This window comes from Helianthus annuus, chromosome 12 (genome assembly GCF_002127325.2).
Source record: "Helianthus annuus cultivar XRQ/B chromosome 12, HanXRQr2.0-SUNRISE, whole genome shotgun sequence".
Classification (NCBI taxonomy): domain Eukaryota; kingdom Viridiplantae; phylum Streptophyta; class Magnoliopsida; order Asterales; family Asteraceae; genus Helianthus; species Helianthus annuus.
The window spans coordinates 50,128,083-50,153,354 of NC_035444.2; the positions used below are offsets into that span (position 1 = coordinate 50,128,083).

A 25,272-nucleotide genomic window follows, 5' to 3' on the forward strand; every position below is an offset into this window, starting at 1 on the left:
AAAATGAGTATAAAGATAAAGGGCAATTCTTAAATTCACTCATAGAATAATATAAGCGATGTTTTTTAGTAACGAGTTCAGGTTCTTTAGTTTTAGTTATGTAAGAGCAGTAACAATCTTTTTACCAAATTCTGTGTGAGTATGTTATAAAACGTGGTTGTGAGTAGATAAGAGAGAAAATGTTACTATTTGAGGGGTCGTACCATTTATACCCAACTTTTTGATATTAATACCAAGTGATGTGACATTAACAAATTCAAATTTGTGTTTTTCTTTTATAACTTTCGAAATATAATATTTTATTAAAAAATGAATATGGTTTTGCGATGTATTTATTTTTATCTACATTTTGATATAAATTTTATAAAAAACGGAGCCGTATCAAATATAACGTTTTATAATTCGTTATAAAATTTTCTATTACATTTATTTATATCAAAACGTAGATAAAAATAAGTACATCACAAAACCGTAATCATTTTTTAATTAAACATTATATATCGTAAATTATAAAAGAAAAACATAATTTAAATTTATTAATATCACATCACTTTGTGTAAATAACAAAAAGTTTGGATGTAAATAGAATCACCCTATTTGAGGGACACAATTTGAACGAATTAACTTAAATAAAGTTTTATTACAAAAGGGTCCTTTTTTCTAATTAACTCTAATGTAATTACATGGGTTAATTATAAGCTCAGATAGAGATCATAAACAATATCTGATTATACTTTCGCTGGTTGTTTTCTATCGGAGCTTATTGGCTATTGTCATACTCATAGGGTTAAACCTTTAGTTACCGTCGTCCTCAAGCAGGGGCGATGGGGCAAACCGCGTACCTACTATTATCATGTGAAATAAAAAACCTATATGTGTTATGTAGTATCAAATACTCGGTTTTTTATATTATTTACATATCTGATACTAGGCTGACACTGATTTATCGAACATTTTTCAAAAGCGACAACAGTAAAAAATAAATCATTGTTTCTACAGCTTCACTCAAGCTAAACTTGAAAAAAAAAGACATTTGTGTGTTCATCATACAAAGGGGAAAGGGGGAATAACAAGAATATGTAATTTTTGTCAAGTTAATTAATCGTTCTAATCATAAGCATTGTTGTCTTAATTGTAACAAGCTAAGATGAAAACTATAACAAACTTTTCAATATTTGTCATTTACATGATTAATTTATAGACAAAAGTTGTTATAATGATTTATTGGATTGTAAAAAATGACTAGTCATATGATATTAAAAAAATAGTGATATTGGCCTCTAATAATCTTTACTAGACGTCATTAGTCATTACCAGTCTCATCTTTTTTTATTCCCCCTCACAGTCCCACCTTTCAACTATTTTTCCTCCACCGGTCCTCATTTAAAAAAACTTAACTCCATTAAGTTTTTTTTTTTCGAATTACAAACTGACATTTTAGGGCTTTTGATCAGAACGAGTATACAAGTCGAATGATGTAAAACTTACATTGAAATTGTGCTCCAAACGACGAGAACGGTGCTTCAATTCAGGTGTTTAAACTTCCAATTAACAAAAAACAAGTCGTTTGAAGCACCGTTTCGAGGTAAGTTTTATATTAATAGATTCGTATCCTCGTTCTGATTAAAAATCCTAAAACATTAGTTTGTAATTCGAAAAAAGAAAAAAAAAACTTAACAGAGTTAAGTTTTTTTTAACTGAAGACCGATGGATAAAAAATTGTTGAAAGGTGGGACTGTCAGAAAAAAAAAAAAACGAGACTAACAATAACCATTGACGTTTAGTAAAAACTAGGATTTATCACCCGCCGCAATGCGGCGGGATCCATTCATAGCCGTACTAAATAACACCAAGTATTTGTTACATCGACGTTCCATAGCTGCATCGCCTAACTTATATATGAAAGGTAATTTATCATAACTTAGCATACTAACACGTAGAGTGATATGTAGACAAGTTGCGCAAAAGATGGACGAGGGCCTATTTTGGGTTCAACCTACCTGTTCTTCATTGTCGGCGGCTTTTAAAAGACTTTCTTTTCAGCTTCTTCATTCATCACGCTCTCCGCTTTAAAGCAGCACAATTTAAAAAGCTTTCCACCTAACGTTCAAAGTTATTAAATTTTGTATTTATATGGGAAGATTATATTCAAAATACATCATGAAATGTAATTACTAAAGGCCTACTGCAACTTGATTAACCCTAATGTTTTAATTTTTTTTTATCATTTTTGAACAGCAGGCTTGTCAACTTAAAAAGAGTTAATAATGTTTAAGCTTATTTTGTTTCCGGGCTCCAGAGTGCGCAAGGTTGGAAGGCAAAAACTTCTTTTTTAAAGCACTATTCATTGTATTTAACATTCTATAAGTATGACTATATGATAATATAACACACCGCAGCTCTTTAATGACTACGCAATCTGCAAGATTCCTTCTAGTTCGATAGCTCTTGTCGAATTTCGGAATCGATGAGTTGCAGCATCAAGGTCAGTAAACGGCCTTGGATTACCAACAAAGTCATAGAAACCATTGTGGCGATTTGTTCTTGACTACCAAATGCGACAAACTTGAAATTTGTTTGAAGTAAAATATGGAAACATAACAATACCTGATGTCCACAACCAAAGGCCATGTCTTTGATGTTAGCAAGGCAAGGGGCATAACTGCATAAGATAACAAAAAAAATCAGCACTACTTGAGTTCAACAAAGAATAATATTCATGCAAAGTAATTTGAAAGTATTGTATGGATTAGAAACTCCTTTTGAGGTGCAGCTAGCAAAAAGGGGCCAGCGAGTAACGGCTCAGAATGGACTCTAGCCGAAACGTTTAAATTTTATGAGTGTCAAAACGGGCAAGGACAGTTTAAGTTGACCCGCCAACACGTTATTATGTTGTCTTCATGTTTATTTTTTTACTTTGTAAACACTTGAGTATACTTCTAAACCAGTTGGCAAACATATTGGACATAAATTATACCTATAACAAACCCATATTAATGCCAAATAGTAACCAATCAACAGGGCAAATCACCTTAACCTAAAGTAATAACCAAAAAATAGATAACTAAACAAAAAAATATTGTGAAATTGGAGTAAAAGTTTCAACTTAGATTTCTTTTTACATGTTAATATAGATAGGTACGTTTTATCTATACTTTTGTACAGAACTGATTATCTTAAATAAGTGAGTAGTCACAATTCAAAAGCAAGTATAACCAGAAAATCACTAATCACAAATCAGTAACAGAACATACATCCAAACACCCAGAAAAACTTCAGTTATATTCACCACGTCCTTGACCTTAAACCCAAGTTTTGGGCATTTCCGATTCTCAGTCTCGTGTTCATCTCCTTTATCGCCCGCACAAATGTTTACCACATACATTAAAATGTCTTAACACAGTTATCGGTTCCAGATATAAAAGTGGAGTTAAGAGAACACATGCACACCGTTTAAAAGCAAATAAAGTTAACATTTGTCGACTTTATATGAAGGATTTGCGCGCTGCAAGAACATATATTATAAAAAAGATAAAAGTTTTTTAGTTCCAATAGGCAAAATTTTCAATTTAAAAAAAAAAACCAAAACTATCATTTCCCATACCTTCTTCTATGGTTAACTGAATCGCTCTTTTCTCTAACTCAACTGCGTATCTACTAAGCTCCAAAGGCGATAAACGCAAGAGCACTGTAAGATCATAAGAATCATAAGAATCATCAGATCAAAATAGATTCATAAATTATTAAACGTCTTATGTTCGGTAGTAATCCATTTAAAAAAAGGGAATCAAGAATATATACATTGAATATTATCTCTATACTCCGACCCATCACATTGATTGATAAAATTATGCAAATTTACCAATCGGTCAGCCCTCTGTTCCTCATTATACTCTTTAAACCGAGAAACAGACACCTTCGAAGCCATTTGGTTCGACACCACTAAAGAACCGTAACGCATATTATTCCCATTAATCTGGCTCATTTCTTGTTTAATATGAGGTACACTTGCAGATTGTGAATAACCAACGTTTTTCCCATGGTATCCTTCATGTTTACTACGCAGGAGATTAAAATGCTCATGTGCGCCATTATTGGTCAAGATAGGAGATGGCGCATAGTCAGGTGTAGCCATTTTAGTACCGCATGTTTTAGATGCGTCTGCAAACAGTTGTCCGTCGACTGGAAGTAAACGTTCCGAATGGGTGTCGCGTGTTATGTTGTTATTATTGTTCTGTTGCACCTCTCTTAATGCTACTTTTCTGGCTGCGAAAACCGGCTGTTTGTGAAATGCGGTTGTGCCGGGTACATTAGTCCCGAGATCAGTTGTCTTAATCTCAGAGTTGATCATTTCGAGATCTTCGTAAACAAAATATCCATCAAAGTGTTTAACTGACCTAGTGACAATATTAAATTCATCAATAAATGGCAATTTAGAATTTTAGACACAATAATTCTATTTTTTTTACTAATTTACTATCATGTCTTGTTAAGACTACAAAGACGACAAATACCTTAAGCTTATCTTTTGTTAAGCAAAATATGAATGAAAACGACTATAGTAAACCAACTTATGAACAGAACCTGAAAATTTGATACAACAAACTTGTATTCACAGTTCCAAACGCCCTTGATTCATATGAATGAACGCAACAGCCAAAAAGATTTGTGTAGCATACTTGACTCCATGACTAAGGGCAACTTCTCTTCTAGTCATCTGAGGTTGGAAACCACATTGATAAAGTATGAGACAGGCGGATGCAGCTGGTCTAGCCTTGAATGCATTCCATCTCTTCATGAGACTACCAGATGATGTATTCATCTTAGTCCTCACTAAAATCCGACAATAAAACTTCAAAATTTAGCCAAAATATTTGCCCTAACATATAGATCCACATCTAACATATCAAACTATATTAACCCTAAACCTAACAAGATTTCAAACAATTCAACAACACACAAATCAAATCACAAAACAAACAGTAAAACACATACATTGTATCAGCGATCATTCAATTTGCTTTGCTGCCATTGTTTTCACTCCGTTTTCACTCGACCTGCCGATCAATTACTCCTAGGCGATTGATGCCCGTCGTGTTTTCTGGTGAAACCCTAGCCCCCGCTTTCGTCATATGGTATAATAATGGTCTGGCCGGAGAAGAAAACGGTGTTACCGGAGAGGAAGATGGTCTGAACCGTTCTGTTTAGGTTTGACTTAGGGTTTCAAGCTGGCCCCCAACATCACCGTGGTGTCGTCCTTCATCCACACCATCACCATTAATGGTCATCACTCAAAATCAAAACCATGTACCAAACAAAAACTCAAAAACAAAACGTGTCTAACAAATAGAAAGACGCATGGGAAGGACATACACGCGGCAAAAAAACAGCTACGATTGTCGCAGAAATGAAGAACACAACCATCATCGCTTTGATTCCTCATCGTCTTCGTCGGCAACGATGGACGTTTCTATAGGTTCTTTGTGTTGACAGAGAGAATAGAAAGGGTTTTGGGGGAAGAAGAGATGATGTGGTGTTTTGGGGAAGGAGGAGAAGAGATGATGCAGTGTTTGGAACGTTTATGTAGCTGAATAACATATCCAATTTTTTTTAAAAAACACCCAAAGCGTTGGGTACAACCCACCCAAGCTCAAAGTAGTTGCTAATTTATATAGGTTTTAATTATTAGAGGCCACTATCCTAAAAATATTAGAGAATTCTTTGATGTACACATCAGTGAAAAGAATTTGGATATGTGTCGGGTAAAATACAAATAGCTTATGAACTTTGAACAAGTGATCGGTTGGCCCACTGAAAGTGACTACAGGCCCAATACAACTTGCTTTGTCCATTCATACAAGGCCCTTGGTTGACTATTTAATTTTACAAATGACAGAAAATTGATAAAAAGAATCCAGAAAAAGTCGAGACGTATACGACACCACTAAAATGTAACTGAACCATATTGCAAAAAGTTATCGTGACCATCAGAGCTGTATTCGAAAACTCCCAAAATAATTTAGACCACGGGTGTAGAGATGGGCATAAAAACCGGTTCCTACCCGATTCCAGTGGACCCGACCCGGACCCGGTTCCGGTTCCTACCCGATGCTCAGAGGAACCGGTCCCAGGTTTAAAAAACCCGACGGGTATTACCCGGTTCCCATTTTTTCTAAAAAAAGTCAACCGTACCCGGTTCCTATCCGTACCCGGTTTCTACCCGTACCCGGTTCCTATATGTACCCGGTTCCTATCTGTACCCGGTATGTTACCGTTGGAACCGATTCTTATATAGATCTGACCGTTGGAACCGAATCTTGATATATGGTAACTCATTAAATGCAAAATCTGACCGTTGGAATTGGTTCCTTTATGACCGTTGGAACCGGTTATACTATAAATATCACAATTTTTTTTTATTTTTTTTCACAACTCATCTTCTTCTTGTATCTATTTCTTCACCTTCTTTACATATTTCTAATGGCTTCCAAGAACTCTAAAAGCACAAACTCCCCATCCGTTTGGTGCAATTGGGATTTAGTCGAGATGAGCGATGGTTCGCAAAAGGCTCAATGCAAGCATTGTGGCTCCTTGTTAAGCAAGGATTCTAATTCTACTTTAACGAAGCATTGTGGCTACTTTAAATCGATTTTTATAATTGAAAACCGGTTCTAACGGTACGAATTAAAAAAAAAACAGCTTTTTCGCAGCGGAACCGGTTATAACGGTACGAATTTTTAAAAAAAAAAAACAGCTTTTCTGAGCGGAACCGATTCCAAACAGTAGTCGTCAGCCTTTTCTGAAATACGCAGTGGAACCGGTTCCAAACAGTACCCGGACCCGGTTCTCTTGTACCCGAAACCGGTTCCACCGGTTATAAAATAAATGATGTGTACCCGGGTTATACCCGGACCCGGTTCCACTGACAACCCGGTTCCATTCACTTGTATCCATACCCGGTTCCGGGTTGGAACCGGTTCCGGGTTTTAAAAATACCCGATAATGCCCATCTCTACTCGGGTGAAACAAAAAACTGGGCCCAAAATTGTAGTAAGAGAAAATTAATTAAAAAAAATGAGACCTTGGTGGTGGTGGAGCCAAGACTTAAACTTGAGATCTCAACATGATCTTGAGATGGTTTTTTTCCACTCTACCACCAACAGTGACGAAGCTTGACGTTTTTGACTGGGGGGGTCAGAAAACGTATATACCCAAAATTCTATAGAATCGGGGGGTCGAAAACGTATATATCCAAAAATTTCTATACGAAAACTACATATATAACACTATTGAGCGAAAAGTTCGGGGGGTCGGACGCCCCTCCCGACCCCTTCAAAGCTTCGCCAATGACCACCAAAACTTTTGTGTATAATAAATGAATGGAAAATTGGTATTTAATAAACCAAGCTTTAACCAGTTGGTAAATAATAATCCAACCTACAGAATTAGTATATAATAATCCTACCTATCAATATTTTGGTACTCAATGAACTTCTGTTAATTTTTTTTAACTGAAGTTAGTTTTTATGTTTTATTTATTACACAAACAGTCCCTGTAGTTGTAATTTACAAGTTTTAACTATTTTATGAAACAAAAAAACCAAACGAAAATCCTCCTTTTCCTCGATTTGAGGTTTATAAAATAGTTAAAACTAGTAAATTACAACTACAGGGACTATTTGTGTAATAAATAAAACTTAAAAACTAACTTCAGTTAAAAAAATTAACGAAAGTTTATTGAGTACCAACATGTTGATAGGTAGGATTATTATATACCAATTCTGTAGGTTGGATTATTATTTACCAACTGGTTAAAGCTTGGCTTATTAAATATCAATTTTCCTAAATGAATGCATATATTAAATATATCATTTACTATATATATAAAAGGAGTGGGGATCCTACGGAAAGTGTGTTTTTCCTAAAAAGTGTAAAAAGTCATAAAACACAATAATTTCAGGCATAAAACACACCTAAAACTCACAAATAATAGAATGAATATTACTAAAACACCATATTCAAACTCTAATAGTCCATAAAAACTTCAAACACACCATCGTAGAACTATGAATATAAAACACACAATGCTAAACAACATAAAACACAATAATATTTGTCATTCCACAATCAGAGCCTTAACATCTAAAACACAACACAAAACCCACATACATGATGTTTTAGTAATCTTCATCATATTATTTGTGGGTTTTTGGTGTGTTTTATGGTTGACATTACGGTGTTTTATGACTTTTTACACTTTTTAGAAAATTTGGACTTTCTGGCCAACTCCTATCCTATATAGAAGCTTATAAAAACCTTTCGAGTCTTTTGAAAATTTGGACCTCGTGCGACGACACGGACTGGCCAACCCTAGTAACCATTTTTTTTAACTGTAAGTACCCGTTACCAGAAAACTTACAGAACCCACAAATATCTATTGAGTTAAATATATTATTTCGCGTTCAAACTTTGTATCAAGCTCTGATAGTTAGGTTAGGTTGATTTATGATAAAGGAAACATTTAAAAATTCATTGCAAAAATCCTGTGCCAAGTATAAAAATAACAAGGAGGTCATCAACTTTTATTTGTATGATTGTAAATTTATATCTTTAATTTCTATAGAAAACCGTTCTTGACAGTTGCTTCCCATTTAATTAAGAGAATTTTTAAATTCTAATAGTCCAGTTGGTCAGGGATTTTTCATTAAGTGGTTTCCTTCTGTAGAGATCTCAGGTTCGATTTCTATTAAGTATAAATTATGTAAATATAGAAGAGCATCTCTGGTAAGGATTCGAACTTAAAATGAGTGATTTAAACAACATATGTCGGCCCTATAAAATAAGGATATAATAGTAACATTACGTATCATGTTAAATTGAAATGTGGCTTTTTTTCATATATTTGGTACCGTTTTAGTATTAACCTATTATATCATAATTATAGTTATTGGGTAAAATGAGTTGAGTTATAATACAAAGTATTTAAAAATAAGAAGGGTAAGACGCCATCAGAGAATGGTAAGTGTCTTAGGAGGAATTAAATGGAAAGGGTAATTTTGTCTACAAGATGAAAGAGAATATGCACATGCAAGTCACATATTATTTCCCCCCAATTTTTAAACGTCCGTAAAGGGTAAGACGCCATCAGAGAATGGTAAGTGTCTTAGGAGGAATTAAATGGAAAGGGTAATTTTGTCTACAAGATGAAAGAGAATATGCACATGCAAGTCACATATTATTTCCCCCCAATTTTTAAACGTCCGTAACTTTTTTATACTTCATTTGTTTTTAAAAACGATTATACCATAAAATCGAGCGTTTTTTTATCTTTAATACGAGTACCATATTGTTATATTTTTCAAAAAAAAGTTCAAAAACCCAGTTGCATATTACACAATGGACATGATGTAAAACACAATGTAAAGTAGATCAAAAACACAATCAATGACAACAGATAAAGACACAATGGACAACATACTAAAACACAATAACCATAACGTATAACACAATGGCGATAACATATAACACAATAAGTATCAGACTAAATAAAAACCCAATTGATGACAACAGATAAAAGACACAATTAATGACAACAGATAAAAGACACAATAGAAAACAAACTAAAAACACAATATACAACAAACTAAAACACAATCAACAAAGATAATAAAAAAATTTAACAAATTATTAAAACACAATGGACAACATATTAAAACATAATGAATAGTATATTAAACACAATGACCTGAACTAATAACACAATTTATAGAAATCCCAGATACAACAACATCTTCATTGTGTCATATATTGTGTTATAGGTTCTTATAAAATGCAATGGATAGAACCCAAATTAACATTGTGTTATAGGTTTTGATAATAACATAATGTATAGAAACTCTACTGACCAAAACCCAGTTAAAAGACACAATGACCTGAAAACTTTAACACAATGCAAAACAAACCCAGTAAAAATGAAATTTTTTATTTTATTTTTATATGATAATATGGTACTCATATGAAAGATAAAAAAACGCTCATTATTATGGTGATTTTTTTAAAAAAAAATGTCGTATGAAAAAGTTATGGACGTTTTAAATCGATGAGAGAATTGACACATGCCTTGCATGTGGAGAGAGAAAATCCATAAATATAGGATTCCCTTTATGCCCTTCTATTATCTTCTTTTCCCTACAACTAATCTCAACCCTCCAAATCTAAGATCAATGGACTAGAATCCTTCTTACCCTTCTTATTTATTTTATCCTTTGTATTTGATCTTAACCCTATAGTTATAGTTATTATATTATATTATGCTAGTAGTGATACACGTGTGCAAACATATGTGGTTTTTAGAAATTCATGCATACCACATTTTAATAGAAAGTATAGATATTGTAATTTTTAGTTTAGTTTTTCGTTTGATTAATATTAAAATAGACATGAGTTATTCTCATAAATCTTGTGTGTTGATACATTTGAACTTTGATTTACAACTAAAGAAATAATCAGCCTAAACAAATAATCAAAAATAGGCGGCATGGAACGCAACTTAGGCCAAAGCGCAAGCACCCGAATAGGAGGCATGGAACGCAACCTCCTCTCCATGAAGCATGATATCACCTACATCCGGGATCATATGGTGATTCGAGACGGTGACGAGGAGGAAGAGGACGAAGGGCAACAGATGGATTCAGATTAGGCGGCATTGGTGATGGGCGACATGGTTGACGGGTAGGTTAAATCTCTCACCTTTTGAACAATCTAACATTTCTTTGGGTTGCGTCCCGTTAAGACAATTTACTTTCTGTTAGACACTTTTATTTTCTGCATTTTGTTTTTATGTTTGGATGATGTGGTGGTGGTTAGACTTAAACACTTGTAATTTAGGTTTTATGTTTGGTTTGTTGTATAATGTTGTGTTGTGTTGTGTTGTGTTGTGTTGTGGTAGCATTGTAGAACGCAGGTACCATGGGGGGCTTGGATACACTAAGCATAGCGGTCCCTAAGCCCGGAAATAGGAGTTAAACCTGCATTTTTAACTGAAAAAGACAAACAGCACGGGGCCGTGCTCACTCAACACGCCCCCGTGCCTAGTCCTCTGTTGTAAAAAAGTTTTTCTCCAAACAGTGACATGGGTCGTGCTCACCAGACACGACCCCGTACTCACTCCACTGTAAGTTTTCTAAAAACCCAGTAACTAGCACTTTGAGCACGGGCCGTGTTCATCCAACATGACCCCATGTTCAGTGCCCAGTAACTACAAAATTTTGTTATTTTTCAGCACTTTTTACATATTCAGCCTAAACAAATATTTTTTGGGACAAATTGCGGACAATGTGTAATTTAAGTGGGGGGAGGAGGTTAAAACCTTGAATCCCTTGTTCTAAAAGAAGCCTTACACAAAACTTGTTTGGAACCGCTAAACACTCCAAATTTTTCAAAAACTTTATTTTCTTTCATTTACTTATCTTAGTTTACTTGGGTATAAAACTTCTAAAAATGATGTTTTTATTAATTTACATCTAAAAACGTCATGACAAAAAGAACCAATTAAAGAAAATTATAAAAATGGGCCTAACAAATTTTTATAAAAAAATTTGACTTGTTTATATATAAGTTTTTACATTACAACTCTTTTCCCACAAAAAGTGAGTTTTGAGCCTTTATTGAGCATAAATACACACATATATACTAATCGCTCAAATTTTCATTTCTTGTGTGAATAGCCCATTTGGTTCTTACAACTCTAGAACTTGCCAAAGCAATACATCCCAAGTCCTTACCGACGCTAATCCAAGTAAGTAAATGACAGAGGCATTAGGACCAAACCAGTTTTTCATCCAAAAACTTTATTTTTCCTTATTTTTTCCAAAAAAAAAAACTCCCCCTAGACAAACCATTTTGAGCCTTAAAACCTTTCGTTTCTTAAACCCGCAAAATTTTTGCAAAATAATCACCCATCACCCCAAAAATCCAACTTTTTTATCTTTACACCCTTTATTTTCAATAAATGCGGATCTTTTGAAAATTGCAAAATAAGTCACTACTAGAAAATTGGGCAATTGCCACCAATAATTTGCCACCGAAAAAAACGGTCACAAAATTAGCTACCTTTTTTCAACCGAAATCGTATTGGTAGCAAATACATCCGAAAAATAATAAAAATTAAGAAAACCTAGTAAAATGTTGTCAAATATGCAAATATGAAAAGTTTTATGAAAGTTGCCACCATTTTTCGACGGCCATTCAGTTTGCCACCATCACATGGTCACAATATAAAGTAAAAAAATAAGTGGAAATATCAAGTTGTTTTACCCGCTCCCCCAAAATTTAAGCGAGATATCAATTTTCTTTTTTGAACTGAAAGCGGGATATTAATTAACTTATCACATCTAGGGTTCTAATTCTAAACTTTTCTCCCCAAAATCTCTAGAAACATCACCTCCGCTCCATCATCACTAATCGAATTATCCTCCACTCCACCATCACTAATGGAATCATCCTCCGATCCAATACCTTAATCGCTCCAAATCCCTATTTGCTCCCAAAAGTGGCGACCATTGGATGGTGTTACAACCAAATGGTGATATAGAGCACTTGTTATGGATTGATAGCAAACAAGAATGTATCCTTTATCTGGTCTCAGAAATCGATCACTGTGATCAATATGCAACATTTACAAGTCCCCGGCTTGTGAATGTTTGAAGGAGTTTGAACCCAAATTTCCTGATCAGTGGAGGGTTGGAGATTGGTCACAAGGGTGTCGACATACAGTCCATTTGAATTGTGAACCTGGGGAGGGGTTCAATAAATACTCAAATCTGAAGTTACCAGACAATCAGGGGTCATGGTATAACCTGACAATGACCCACGAAGAGTGTGAGAAGATGTGTAAAAGAAATTGTTTGTGTACTGCTTACCCAACTACGAATATCTCTGGGAGTGGTTGCTTGCTATGGTTCGGTGGCCTAATCGATATCAGAACGTTTCCTGAAAATACCGGGGACACTGTTTATATACGAATGTCGTCTTCACAACTAGGTAAATTAAAAAAAAAACAATAGTTTTATTTCCACTACTAATTTGATAATTACCTGTCTAAATATCAAACTAACATTAAAAGCTCAGGTGCAGGGAGAAGAGTACGGGTTATTGTCCCTGTAGCATTTGTGGTTTTCGCCATACTGGTTGTTATTTGCTTATTTTATCATTTTAATAGGAAGAAGCAACAACAACAAGGTATGAAGTTTGATTACCAAAATGTATTTTCAGTTAATAACTCATCAAACTAAATTGGCATTTAAACAATTTGATGGTTGGGAAAAGTGTGTCTAGTAAACCAACCTAACCCAACATACCTAACCAGTTAGACTATGGGGTATGGGGCGGGGGTTGGGGTGTGGGTTGGAGAGAAATGCCCAAGTCACCACCCCAGGTGGGCTTATTCTGTATATCTTGTTGCCGACTATGTGGAAGTGATCAGCAAACACAACGACGACAAACAGTATGTCTTCTGGTTTTATTCCATTAGATATAATTGCATTATTTGGGTTCGGGTTATTTGGATCTGGGTTCCTTGTAATCGGGTTCGGGTTTGGGTTAAAAATCTCACCCCTAGTCATATATTTAGATATAGATCAGTAGGAGTTATAATTAGTAGGATAGTAACTAAAATTTTAAATTCTTGTATCTATTACTTTGTACATTGTTGTTAACTTCTAAATTCTACATTTGTAGGATAAGATAATTGGGCGTGAATTGTTAGCTCATGTGATGCGGAAGCAATCACATTGTAGGAAAGGAAGCACACCATTAAATAGGTCAACGATGGCCATAGGCGCCTTATTTCTCACCAATACTTGACTTCTTTCATCCAGTTTTGTGAATTTGTACGTTTTCTTTGATTCTGACTTCTGATTTTGTTCATTGTTTTTTTTTGTAGATTGAAAAGTCGAACTTGGTTATCAAGGAGCTCGTTAAGGAAAAGGATGAAGAAAAAGAAAGGTTAAATGGAGTATTGCGGGCTTGTTGGCTGAAAAAGAAAAAAGATAAGGTGGACAAAGATGTCATGCTCAATAGGATGTCACAAATAAACACTTGGTTTTGAATGTTTTGATGTTTATCGTATTAGGATAATTTCGGTAATTTGATGTTGTAGTTGGCATTTATATTAGAATGTTTTATAATTTTATATATTTTTGGGATTTTGTAATTTTATTTGATTATTTTATATAAATTTGTAATATTATAGAAATGTATTATGATGAAAAAGCATGGAAAATGGAAAATCTGGAAATAGAGAAACCGCTATGGTTTCAAATTTTTTAATGAAATGGTAACTAATATGTCATTAAATGGTAGCAAATTTTCAATGAAAACGGTGGCTAAATGGAGGCAACATTGGTGGCTAAATGGTACCAAAACGGTGGCAAAAAAAAAAAAAAACCCATCACAACTTGGTAGCAAACACGGCCATCTAGTAGCAAACATGGAGCGGTCACAAATAATTTTGACCCTTTTTGTGGTGTCAAAAATTTGGTAGCAAAGAATAAAAATGGTGGCTATTTGGTGGCAATAGGGAAATTGACACGGGTGTTTTTGCCACCGTATTTTCGGTTACAAAATGGTGGCAATAGGGCAATTACTACCGTTTTGCTACCGAATATGCGGTGTCAAAAGCCATATTTTCTAGTAGTGAGTGACTTGTCAAGCCTATAGAAGAAGTAATTTCCAAATCAGGTACGAGCGTTCTCACTTATACATTTTCGGCCGAGTGTTAAGTGATTACTGGTGAGGTGTGTAAAACGCGTGTATAACAAAAAAAAGAATTTTATAAAGGCACGCTATGCCCAAATATAAATAATTTTTCTTAAATTGTGTTGTAAATAAATCATGACCAAATAAGAATGTGAATGAAATAAAACAAAATAAGTTAGAACTTAGATTCTCGACACTCTAAAGATAGGTCCAAAACTTTCTCTTCTACCCATTCTGTTTGGGTGTGTAAGTCACAATAAAGAGTTTTGCTTAAGAACAAGCAAAGATTCAAGTGTGGGGGTATTTGATGTATTCAAAATGCAACATATAAATTACATCAAATGAGGTATAAAATCAACCCTTTTCTACTACTGATGTTAGAAAAAGCTAGTGTTTTTGTTCCTTTTCAATAAACAGGGTTAAAGGAGCTTAAAAGAACAAAAGAAGCAAAAAGGCAGCAAAACACCAACATAAAATGCAATAAAGAAGGATTTACCAACTTGCCTAGCCCCCATCCACATCCAAACCCAAGAAATAACAAAGACAGAAGTTCTGGCACAGGGTCGTGCTCACCTAGCACGGGCCGTGCCCGATGGGAATTCACTGCAGCAGAAAGAGACAACAACAAAAGACAAATTCCAAGATCAACACGGGGCCGTGCTAAAGCAACACGGGGCATGGTCAACTCATGGATTTCCAGAATCTGAAGAAGTATAACAAGTACATTGGCCACGGGCTGTGTTAGTACAGTCTGACAATGCAGTTAATGTAGAAGAGAGAGACTGATGGCCACGAGGCCGTGCCAGGCGGGCACAAGCCGTGGTGGACGTTCTGTTTTCAGCTATAAATAGGGATGCTTGGTTTCACTTCAACTCATCCCTTGGCAAACCACTTCTCTCTCACTTGCCACCACTCCACCACCACTATAACACCATCATCCATTTTCCATCTTTTAGAGTATGTGTGTAGTCTTGGGATCCAAGATTGATCGTAAGAATCTTTGTCAAACAAAGGCCATGCTTGGCAAAATTCTTACATCACTTGGTGAAGACATATCTTTTATGTATTTCTTATATGATTTCCAATCTTTGGTAACTTTTTAATTGGGTATGTATTAATGAGTTTAATAATTAGTTTTTTATATTGAAGGCGAATTTATTCAACCATTCTTCGTATGTCGTTTATTCACATATTCATGTCTTTACGGTCTATATAAATCATGTTAACTACTTCGAAAGGGGTTAGAAGGGTGGTTGGGTAATTCGATGTCTCGTTCAGTGTATAGATCCGGCGAGAACCTGGTGCAAGTTTATTACTACTCCACGGATTGGTCGGCAATGACTGGCCCGACTGAGAGTAAGAAATCACTTGCACCCCTTATTCATAAACTACTATTAAAACTTTAAACCAACCCCGCGAGAACTGTATCCCTGCTGATTCAAACCAACGGGTTGAGGCTGACCGCTGCCTGGAAGGGGGCCCACCACATTTTACATTATTAACTTACTTAATTATCTTTCAATACTCCGACCTAGTGGGATTGTATCCTTGCTGACTCGAACCACTAGGTTGGGGGTAACATCGACTTCAAAAGAGGGGCCTACTACTATAACTAAGATAATCTCTTAAAATGCCCAAAGTGCGGAAATCATCAAAAGGGTACCTGAAAGATAAGTTGGATCCAAGCGATTCTTTCTTGTCTATCTGTTTTTATTTTATTTTATTTTTTGTTTTTATCTTTTTATTAGTTTAAAAATCTTTTCTCAAAATTTGGTTCGATTAGACGTTGACGATAAGCCGGTATTAAAAGCTCTTGTGTCCTTGGACGACCTCGGTATCTTGCCATCATTATACTACGTCCGCAATGGGTGCACTTGCCCTTGCGTGTGTGTAGAGTGATAGTAGAATATCGTGTTTTATAAATTTAAAACTTGAAATCGGAGAGTAGAAAGAGCTAAAAATATAACTAAAAATACACTCACATCGACACACGTCACCTGCGTGCTACAATACTACCACTACACAACACAACACAATACAACAAAACCATAATAAAACCTAAATTACGAACGTTTAAGTTGTCATCACCACATCACATCGAAATAAAATAAAATGCAGAAAGTAAATTGTTTAAGGAAAGTAAATTGTCTGAACGGGACGGAGCCCGGGGAATTACCACAATGTTCAAAAGATCGGGAGAGTTAACCTGAACGACAACCACATCGCCCGCTGCCACTATCGCGTAATCAGAATCCATATCCTGCCCCTCGCCCTCATCCTCCTCCTCTTCGCCCTGAATCACCATGTGGTCCCGGATGTACGTGATGTCATTCTGCATGGTCAGGATGTTGCATTCCATGCTACCAATCCGGGAGCTCGAGCTTTGGCCCAAGCTATAGTCATTCTTGGAGACTTGGAGGGTTTCCTGCATAATGTTATACACATTAACGAGGTTAGGAAAATCGATCCCTCCTTGAGACGAGGATCCCGGGAATGGTCTGGGACGAGGACGGTTTGGGATATCTTCGATTGCCAAGATTGCATCTGAGTCATTTGGGTTCCAAGCTCGACCACTTGTATCTTTGAAGCGCATAGTACCGTCGGGGCGATCGATGATAAGATTCATGCTTTGGCATATCGCAAGATCAACCTTTGTCATACCAACACCCATTTTAAACACCGATGGAGTTCGCCGAATGTAATTCTTGAATAACTTGGCGATCCATCCTCCATAGAAGATCGGTGTTTGGGTGTCCGTGGTGGGTTGACAGCCATGTTCCGTAGCAGCATGTGGGCGACGTCGATGGGTTGGCTGGTTACGAGACAGTGAAGGCAAGTAAGCTCTCGTAAGTTGACCACCCCACCTCTGTCCTTTCTTTGACACAAGGAACCATTAAGGACCCGTGAATATAACGTAGAAGTGGGTCTCTTATCTTGGTGCCCTTGGTTGAGCTTGGGTTGTAGGGTCCATCCCCGATTATTGCCCATGCAGCTTGTTGTAGGTTATCTGGTAGTTCTCTAATGGCTTCAGTGAATTCCGATTCCGTCGCATCCTCCTCGGTATATAGACCAATGTTGATACCAAATTGGGCAATGGACAAGCTATACCATTCTCCCCCACACCTAAACTGTACGACCTCATTATCAAAGAGGTCCGGCTCGGTCCTTTTGAACGTGAGTGTGCTCAAGAATTCCATATTGTATTGATGTATGAACCAGAGCCGGGACTCCAAAAATATATGGAGAGGACCATTTACAAGCGCGTCATATCTCTCCTGATGTCCAACCGTTTCGAGCGTTTCGTAACAGACCTGCCTTAGAGGCTCCTCGTGTCGTGCTTGCAAGGTTTTATACCGCGTTTGGTACTCGAGTTCAAACGTCTTAAACCTAAGAAATTTGTGTGGCGCCATTCTTGCAAGAAAGAACCAGAAAGACAGTTGATACATTGAAAAATATGCAAAAAATTTGATATCAGGTGGTCTGGACATAACCTCGTGTTCACTGGACACGGCCCCGTGTCTGGGGTCTAAGTTGGGCACAGCCCCTTGCTGAAGCAGCACGGCCCCGTGTCGAACTGTCTGTTTCTCCAAAAATCAAGGTTTTCGAGCTGGCTTCGAAAAATTCAAAATTTTTGGTTCAATAGGAACGGTTTACCCCGAAAAACAAACCCCAACTATCATTTTTACATAAAACACCCGTTTACCCTTTCAATTTTAAGGTTTTCTGTCATAAACAAGGGTTTGGTTAAAAAGAGTCTGAATAATCCAATTTCCCCAACAATATTCAGTGATTTACTTCCTAAAATGCTAATACTAACTACTACTAACAAGATCTAAACAAAAATCCGGGATTGGCACGGGTCTAGTTCAAGAACCCTAGATTAAACCCGAATTTTTGGTGTTAAACTACATGCAAATTGTTAAACTAACTACTATGAAGTTAGAATTATACCTTGTAGTCTGATTAGGGTGATCGATCGTTGAAAATCAGCGAAAAATCGACAGGAACTGGGGTCTCCAGATAAACGGGTCGTGTTATGTTTGAAAAAATTATTATATGTTTATGCACATGTGTACATATTTAATGGCATGCGTGGGACGAATAACTGAACGAATGATCCATTTGCATAGTTCTTTACCTTTCTTTCTATGGCGATACATGTAACACCCTTAAAATTTGTACTTGAATTCAGTAATAATTCATAAGATTTTATAAAAAAGATGATTAAATTAAAACCTTAGTTTCAAAAACCAAGTTCTAAGGTTACAAGCATTAGTTATCAACCGGCTAATTAAAAGATCCATAAGTTGTTTAACAAACGGTTTACATCATAAAATTATTAAAACAGAGTTAATTTATGCGGAAGCTTCAAGAGTTCGTGTTCGGTTCTTCAAAAGCTAGCTTGACCGTCAACCGATATCCTTAAATACCTAAAACTGAAATGTTTACATTTAACGTTAGTATCAGAATACTTAAAAATAATACATATTCGAAGCTACATTTAAAACGGATTCGATTTAACAAAGAAATACAAAATTTATCATTTATTTCTAAGCTCTTCCGTAACTTACGGTAGATACCATAAGTTACGATAGCTTCTGGGAAGTTCTGGTTCCACCGTAACACAAATGAAACCCACCGTATCCTTTTGGTCTCTACCGTAAATTACGGTATATACCGTAATTTACGGTAGACGCTAGAAAGTTATGTTTGGTTTGATTTGTTTGTTTACTTGAATCAAGTTCTCGGCTTTCAATCATACAAACCAACCTGTTTAATCCTCGTATTCCAACATGTCATTTATCAATAATAACAAGAGACGGAGTATCCATACTACGATGTACTGCCATTCCTTACTTGGTTATTCGACCCGTTTGGCTCATCTAAGGAATCCTCCGTTTTGATGACCACCAACGAGGTCTAACCAAATTCTTGGCTTATAATTCGACATAGCGAATATCGTCGCTTTAATCCAACTCAACTTTTAATACACAATCCAACTACATATATGATAATTATCAAAATTCGTTTAATGTAACGGGTCAAGTCACATACCTTCAAAGCGCACCCTTTAGTCGTGCGTCTACACCGGCTTGTCCGCTCGTAGCTCCGACTTCCTTTCCTATAGAGTTCAATCACATTGTATTTAAAACTCCATTTCAATCATATATCGCATAATTTGTCAAATTATCAAAATTATGCGTTTCGACTTTGAATTTCAGTTTTAAGCCTTCTTTGAGGCATTTCCACAAACACTATAAGGGCAGAATTTTATGTTATTCATATTCAAGTTCATAGCTTGCTATTTTGCTAAACTTAACATCAATGAAGCTTTCATATAGCATTTAAACATCATACTTTTTCTGAAATCACTTTCTATGATCAAATTACATCAGATTTCGATTTGGGACAGAAATCAGCCTTCAATTGATCAATTTTGTGGAGTTAGGGTTTGATGAGAAGCTTTGGTCGCTCCCCTGCGTTCTTGATCGACCAGACACACTAATTTTGTGTTTGGTTTTTGTTTATTTTATTTTAATAAATTCTAGTTTCAGTTTTTTACAAGATTAACCCTTCCCCTTTTGTATAACTTATAGTTTTGGTTGTTTTTAACCCTCTTATAAGTTATTTCTAGACTATTAGCTAACTAGGTTAGAACTCCTAGTTAGTAAATTCTTGTTTATTATACTTTGTAATTCTAATATAAAGTTTTATATTTTCGGGGTGTTACAAGTCCACCCCCCTTAAAAGGGTTTCGTCCCCGAAACCAAAGTACGTACCAAATAATGTAGGGTGGAGACGTCGCATCTCCTCTTCGGACTCCCACGTAGTGTCCGAACCTTTCCTATGCTCCCATTTGACCTTGACTTGCTTAATTACTTTGTTCCTCAAACTCTTCTCTTGACGATCTAAAATCGCAATTGGTTTTACCGCATAGTTGAGGCTGTTATCCATCTCGATATCATCATAGTGGATATGAGTAGTTTCGTCCGCTAAACATTTTCGGAGATGTGACACGTGGAATGTGCTATGAATCCCACTCAACTCCTCGGGTAATTCGAGACGATACGCCACTTTGCCAACCCGCTCGGTGATTCTGAATGGCCCAATAAATCTTGGGCTCAACTTTCCTCTTTTTCTGAACCGTATTACTCCTTTCCACGTCGATACTTTCAGCATTAATTTATCGCCCACTTGAAATTCAATCGGCATGTTTCGTTTATCCGCATATGACTTTTGTCGATCCTAAGCCGCTTTTAGGTGAGTTCGGACCATGTCAATTTTCTCATTCGTAGTTCGGATTATATCAGTAGGCGCTAGTCCTCGTGGATCCACTTCTCCCCAACATACCGGGGTTCGACACTTTCTACCATATAACATTTTATACGGGGCCATCTTAATGCTCGCGTGATAGCTATTGTTATACGAAAATTCGACCAAGGGTAGATGGACATCCCAACTACCCCCGAAGTCGATAATGCAAGCCCGCAGCATATCTCCCAACGTTTGTATTGTTCTTTCACTCTGCCCATCCGTTTGTGGATGGTAAGCAGTGCTAATGAACAGTTTGGTTCCCATTTGTTCTTGAAATTCATGCTAAAATTTCGAAGTAAACCGAGTATCTCTGTCTGACAGAATGGATATCGGTACGCCATGTCGTGCTATAATTTCATTGGTGTATACCTCCGACATCTTCTCGGATGTATAAGTCTCACGAATCGGAATGAAGTGAGCGCTTTTCGTCAATCTGTGCACGACTACCCAGATAGCATCAAACCCGCGGTTAGTTTTGGGCAATTTGGTCAACAAATCCATGGTGATTTGTTCCCATTTCCAAACTGGGATGTCCAATGGTTGTAACTTACCGTATTGTTTCTCGTGCTTCGCTTTGACTTGCAAGCAGGTCAAACACTTCTCCACATGTTTCACAATATCTCTTTTCATCCCGGGCCACCAATAGTTTTGTTTTAAATCATTATACATCTTGGTCGCTCCCGGATGGATGGAATAACGGGACTTGTGAGCTTCATCTAGTAGAAGCTTTTTAACTCCACATGTGTTGGGAATCCAAATTCTATTGAAACGCGTTTTCAAACCGTGGTTTCCTACTTCGAGATCCTTAACTTGGCCAACAATCCTTTCCTTCTTCCAGTTTTCCATCTTTACTGCTTCATCTTGTGCCTCTCGGATTCGTTCAAGTAAACCCGAGGTCACGATGAGTTGCAATGATTGTACTCGTATTGGAGCATAATATGTCTTTCTGCTTAGGGCATCCGCCACCACGTTTGCCCTTCCGGGGTGATAGTGTATTTCACAATCGAAATCTTTCACCGTTTCTAGCCATCGCCTTTGTAGCATATTCAACTCCTTCTGATCGAAGAAGTATTTCAAGCTCTTGTGATCGGTGAATATGGTGCACTTTACCCCGTATAAGTAGTGCCTCCATATTTTTAATGCAAATACCACCGCAGCAAACTCGAGATGGTGCGTGGGATATTTCTTCTTGTGTATCTTCAATTGCCTCGAGGCATAAGCTATAACTTTGCCCCGTTGCATCAAAACGCATCTGAGCCCCGATAGTGAAGCATCCGAATAAACCACCAAGTCATCAACCCCGTCCGGCAATGTCAGTACCGGAGCTTGAGTCAACTTCTCTTTTAGCGTTTGAAACGCTCTTTCTTGATCTACACCCCAAATGAACTTTTCTTCCTTCCGGGTTAGTTTTGTTAGCGGTGACGCAATCTTGGAGAAATCTTGAATGAATCTCCTATAGTATCCCGCAAGCCCCAAAAAGCTTCTAATTTCCGAAGGGTTCTTCGGGGGATTCCATTTTGACACGGCCTCGATCTTTGACGGATCCACCAATATCCCATCGGCACTTATGATGTGGCCGAGGAATTGCACCTCTCGTAACCAAAAGGCGCACTTAGAAAATTTCGCATACAACCTTTCTCGTCTAAGTGTCTCTAACACTTCTTGTAAATGGTGTGCATGCTCGGCTTCACTTTTCGAATACACCAAAATATCATCTATGAACACGATGACCGATTTGTCTAGCATTGAGTTGCAAACACGGTTCATGAGATCCATGAAAGCCGCGGGTGCATTTGTCAGCCCAAATGACATTACGAGAAACTCGTAATGTCTGTATCGTGTGTGAAAAGCCGTCTTCGACACATCTTCTTCCTTGACCTTTAATTGGTGATACCCCGATCTAAGTTCAATCTTTGAAAACCAATTCGCACCCTGTAACTGGTCGAATAGATCATCTATTCTCGGAAGCGGGTATCGATTCTTTACCGTGAGTTTGTTTAACTCTCGGTAATCAATGCACATACGCATGCTTCCGTCTTTCTTTTTCACGAACAGTACTGGTGCGCCCCAAGGAGACACACTCGGCCTTATGAATCCTTTGTCAAACAAGTCTTGAATTTGTGACATCAACTCTTGTAATTCCGACGGCGCGAGTCGGTATGGTGCTTTAGCTACGGGTTTTGCGCCCGGAATCAATTCGATCCCGAACTCAACCTCTCGCTCGGGCGGCATTCCCGGTAGATCATCCGGAAATACATCTTCAAAGTCACGCACTACGGGTACGTCTCCAATTCTTGGTAATTCTTTCTCGGGCTCGTTCGCGTATATCATAAATGCTTTACACCCATGTCTGATGAGCTTGTGAGCCTTTATCATCGAGCATATTGTAGGGTTGCCTCCCTTTTCGCCATAGATTGTAACGTGTTTTCCGCTAGGAGATGTTAGATTTATCTCCTTACGAAAACACAAGACCTTCGCGTGGTGCCGAGATAACCAATCCATCCCAACAACTATTTGAAATTCTCCCATTGACATCGGGATTAGGTCTATCAAATATTCTTCATCATCGATATTTAATTTACAGCCTCGACAAATATCACAAACTATAAAGCTTTTGTTGTCCCCTATTTCAACTTCTAAGGGCACAGATAATTTTGTCAATACAAATGAAGGATGTCGAATAAATCCATGTGAAATGAAGGATTTATTCACACCCGTATCAAACAATACACGTGCAGGAATTGAGTTAATCATGAATATACCTGAGACCACATCGGGTTCTGTTTTTGCTTCAGCCGCGGTAAGTTGGAAGGACCTAGCCTTCGCTTTGGGAGCTTCCGTTGGAGACTCTTTTGTGTCTCTCTTTCCAACCAATTCAGGGCATTCAGACTTTTTGTGGCCGGGTTGATAGCATTTGTAACATACGAAAACTTTTCCGGGACATAATGATGCAGTGTGCCCCGTCTTCCCACATACCGGACACGGCTTGTCTTTGAAGCGACACTCACCTTTGTGCCCCTTTCCACATACCTTGCAACTTGGCGACCCGCCTTTAGTTTCCACTTTCTTCCCCGATTCAGCAGTTCTAGCTTTCTTTGTAGGGCTTGGATTCACATCTTGTGCCCTTCGCTCACCCCTCTCAACTTGCTTCTTTAACTCGATTTCCCGCTCCCGGGCGGTGTTGATGATTTCTGTGAGAGTTTCATATTTTGAGGGAGTCATAAACTCCCGGTATTCAACACTCAGCATGTTGTCATAATAGTATATCTTCTGCTCTTCAGTGGTGACTAACTCATCACAAAATCTCAGCTTATCCATGAAGATGCCTGTGATCTTATCAATTGATTCTCCCTTTTGTCTTAACTGGATAAATTCCTCTTTGATCCTATTGATAACTGCTTTGGGACTATGGTGTTTAAGGAACGACACCTTAAACTCATCCCAAGTCATGATCCTTGCCGCTTCGGCTCCCATTTCCTTCTTTTTATTGTCCCACCAATCCTTGGCTTGATTTCTCAATTGACCCGTTCCGTAAGCAACAAAGTCACCTACGTCGCAGTGGGTTCGTTCAAACACTCCTTCAACATCACTTATCCATCTTTGGCAGATTATCGGGTCAACTTCCCCGTTATAGATTGGCGGTTTGCACGCCATGAACTCCTTATACGAACATCCCTTACGTTCTCTGGATTTCTCTTTCATAAGGTTGACACCATCTTCCAACCTTTTAACTCGCTCTTCAACTAGCGATAACACCGTATTTTGAATTTTGTCTATGAAACCGGATAGACTATTCTCGATTGCCTTTCCCACTTCTTCGGCAATCATTTCTTTCATTTGTTCGGTGCTTGTCGGCACCGGATCATTATTACTCTTTTCCGTCATCTTGAAACTGAAATGTTTACATCAATTATTAAACATCTCATTTATAACATAGCTTTATTTGCTTCGGTTTAGCCAAGTTCATAACTTGCTTTAACCGTTCACTTTTGGTGCACTTTCCGGGTTTAAGTGAGTTAACACACTCTTTCCATGCACATCAATTCACATCTCATTTCTTACGTAAGATATAGTCTACTAAAATAATAAATTAATTCTTACCGGACGATAGATCAAGCCTGAACCGAACACTTTGTTGACAACCTTAGGCTCTGATTACCAACTTGTAACACCCTTAAAATTTGTACTTGAATTCAGTAA

General features: G+C 37.1%; 2 protein-coding genes across 6 annotated transcripts; both read right to left on the reverse strand.

Moving 5' to 3' along the window:
* Nucleotides 1–1,208: 1,208 nt before the first annotated feature.
* Nucleotides 1,209–5,606, reverse strand: LOC110894837. 5 transcript variants are annotated; one of them, XR_002566762.2, is made up of 7 exons: nt 4,996–5,606; nt 4,585–4,833; nt 3,802–4,397; nt 3,605–3,688; nt 3,451–3,505; nt 2,608–2,662; nt 1,209–2,100 (listed from the first exon to the last, which is right to left on the reverse strand). XR_002566762.2 is itself a non-coding variant. In XM_022142072.2 (7 exons), exons 4-7 carry the CDS (start codon nt 4,349–4,351, stop codon nt 2,085–2,087), a joined length of 705 nt encoding a protein of 234 aa, XP_021997764.1. In that variant the 5' UTR covers nt 4,352–4,397; nt 4,585–4,833; nt 4,996–5,257; nt 5,374–5,603; the 3' UTR covers nt 1,209–2,084. The 5 variants fall into 5 exon arrangements, 3 of the variants coding, with proteins under 3 accessions (XP_021997764.1, XP_021997763.1, XP_021997762.1); XR_002566761.2 differs by having other exon boundaries at nt 3,255–3,505; nt 4,996–5,605; XM_022142072.2 differs by lacking the exon at nt 3,451–3,505 and having other exon boundaries at nt 4,996–5,257; nt 5,374–5,603.
* Nucleotides 5,607–19,814: 14,208 nt separating this feature from the next.
* Nucleotides 19,815–24,957, reverse strand: LOC110892829. Its single transcript, XM_022139972.1, has 3 exons — nt 24,502–24,957; nt 23,835–24,405; nt 19,815–19,879 (listed from the first exon to the last, which is right to left on the reverse strand). The coding sequence occupies exons 1-3, from the start codon at nt 24,955–24,957 to the stop codon at nt 19,815–19,817; spliced, it is 1,092 nt and encodes a 363-aa protein (XP_021995664.1).
* Nucleotides 24,958–25,272: the final 315 nt, after the last annotated feature.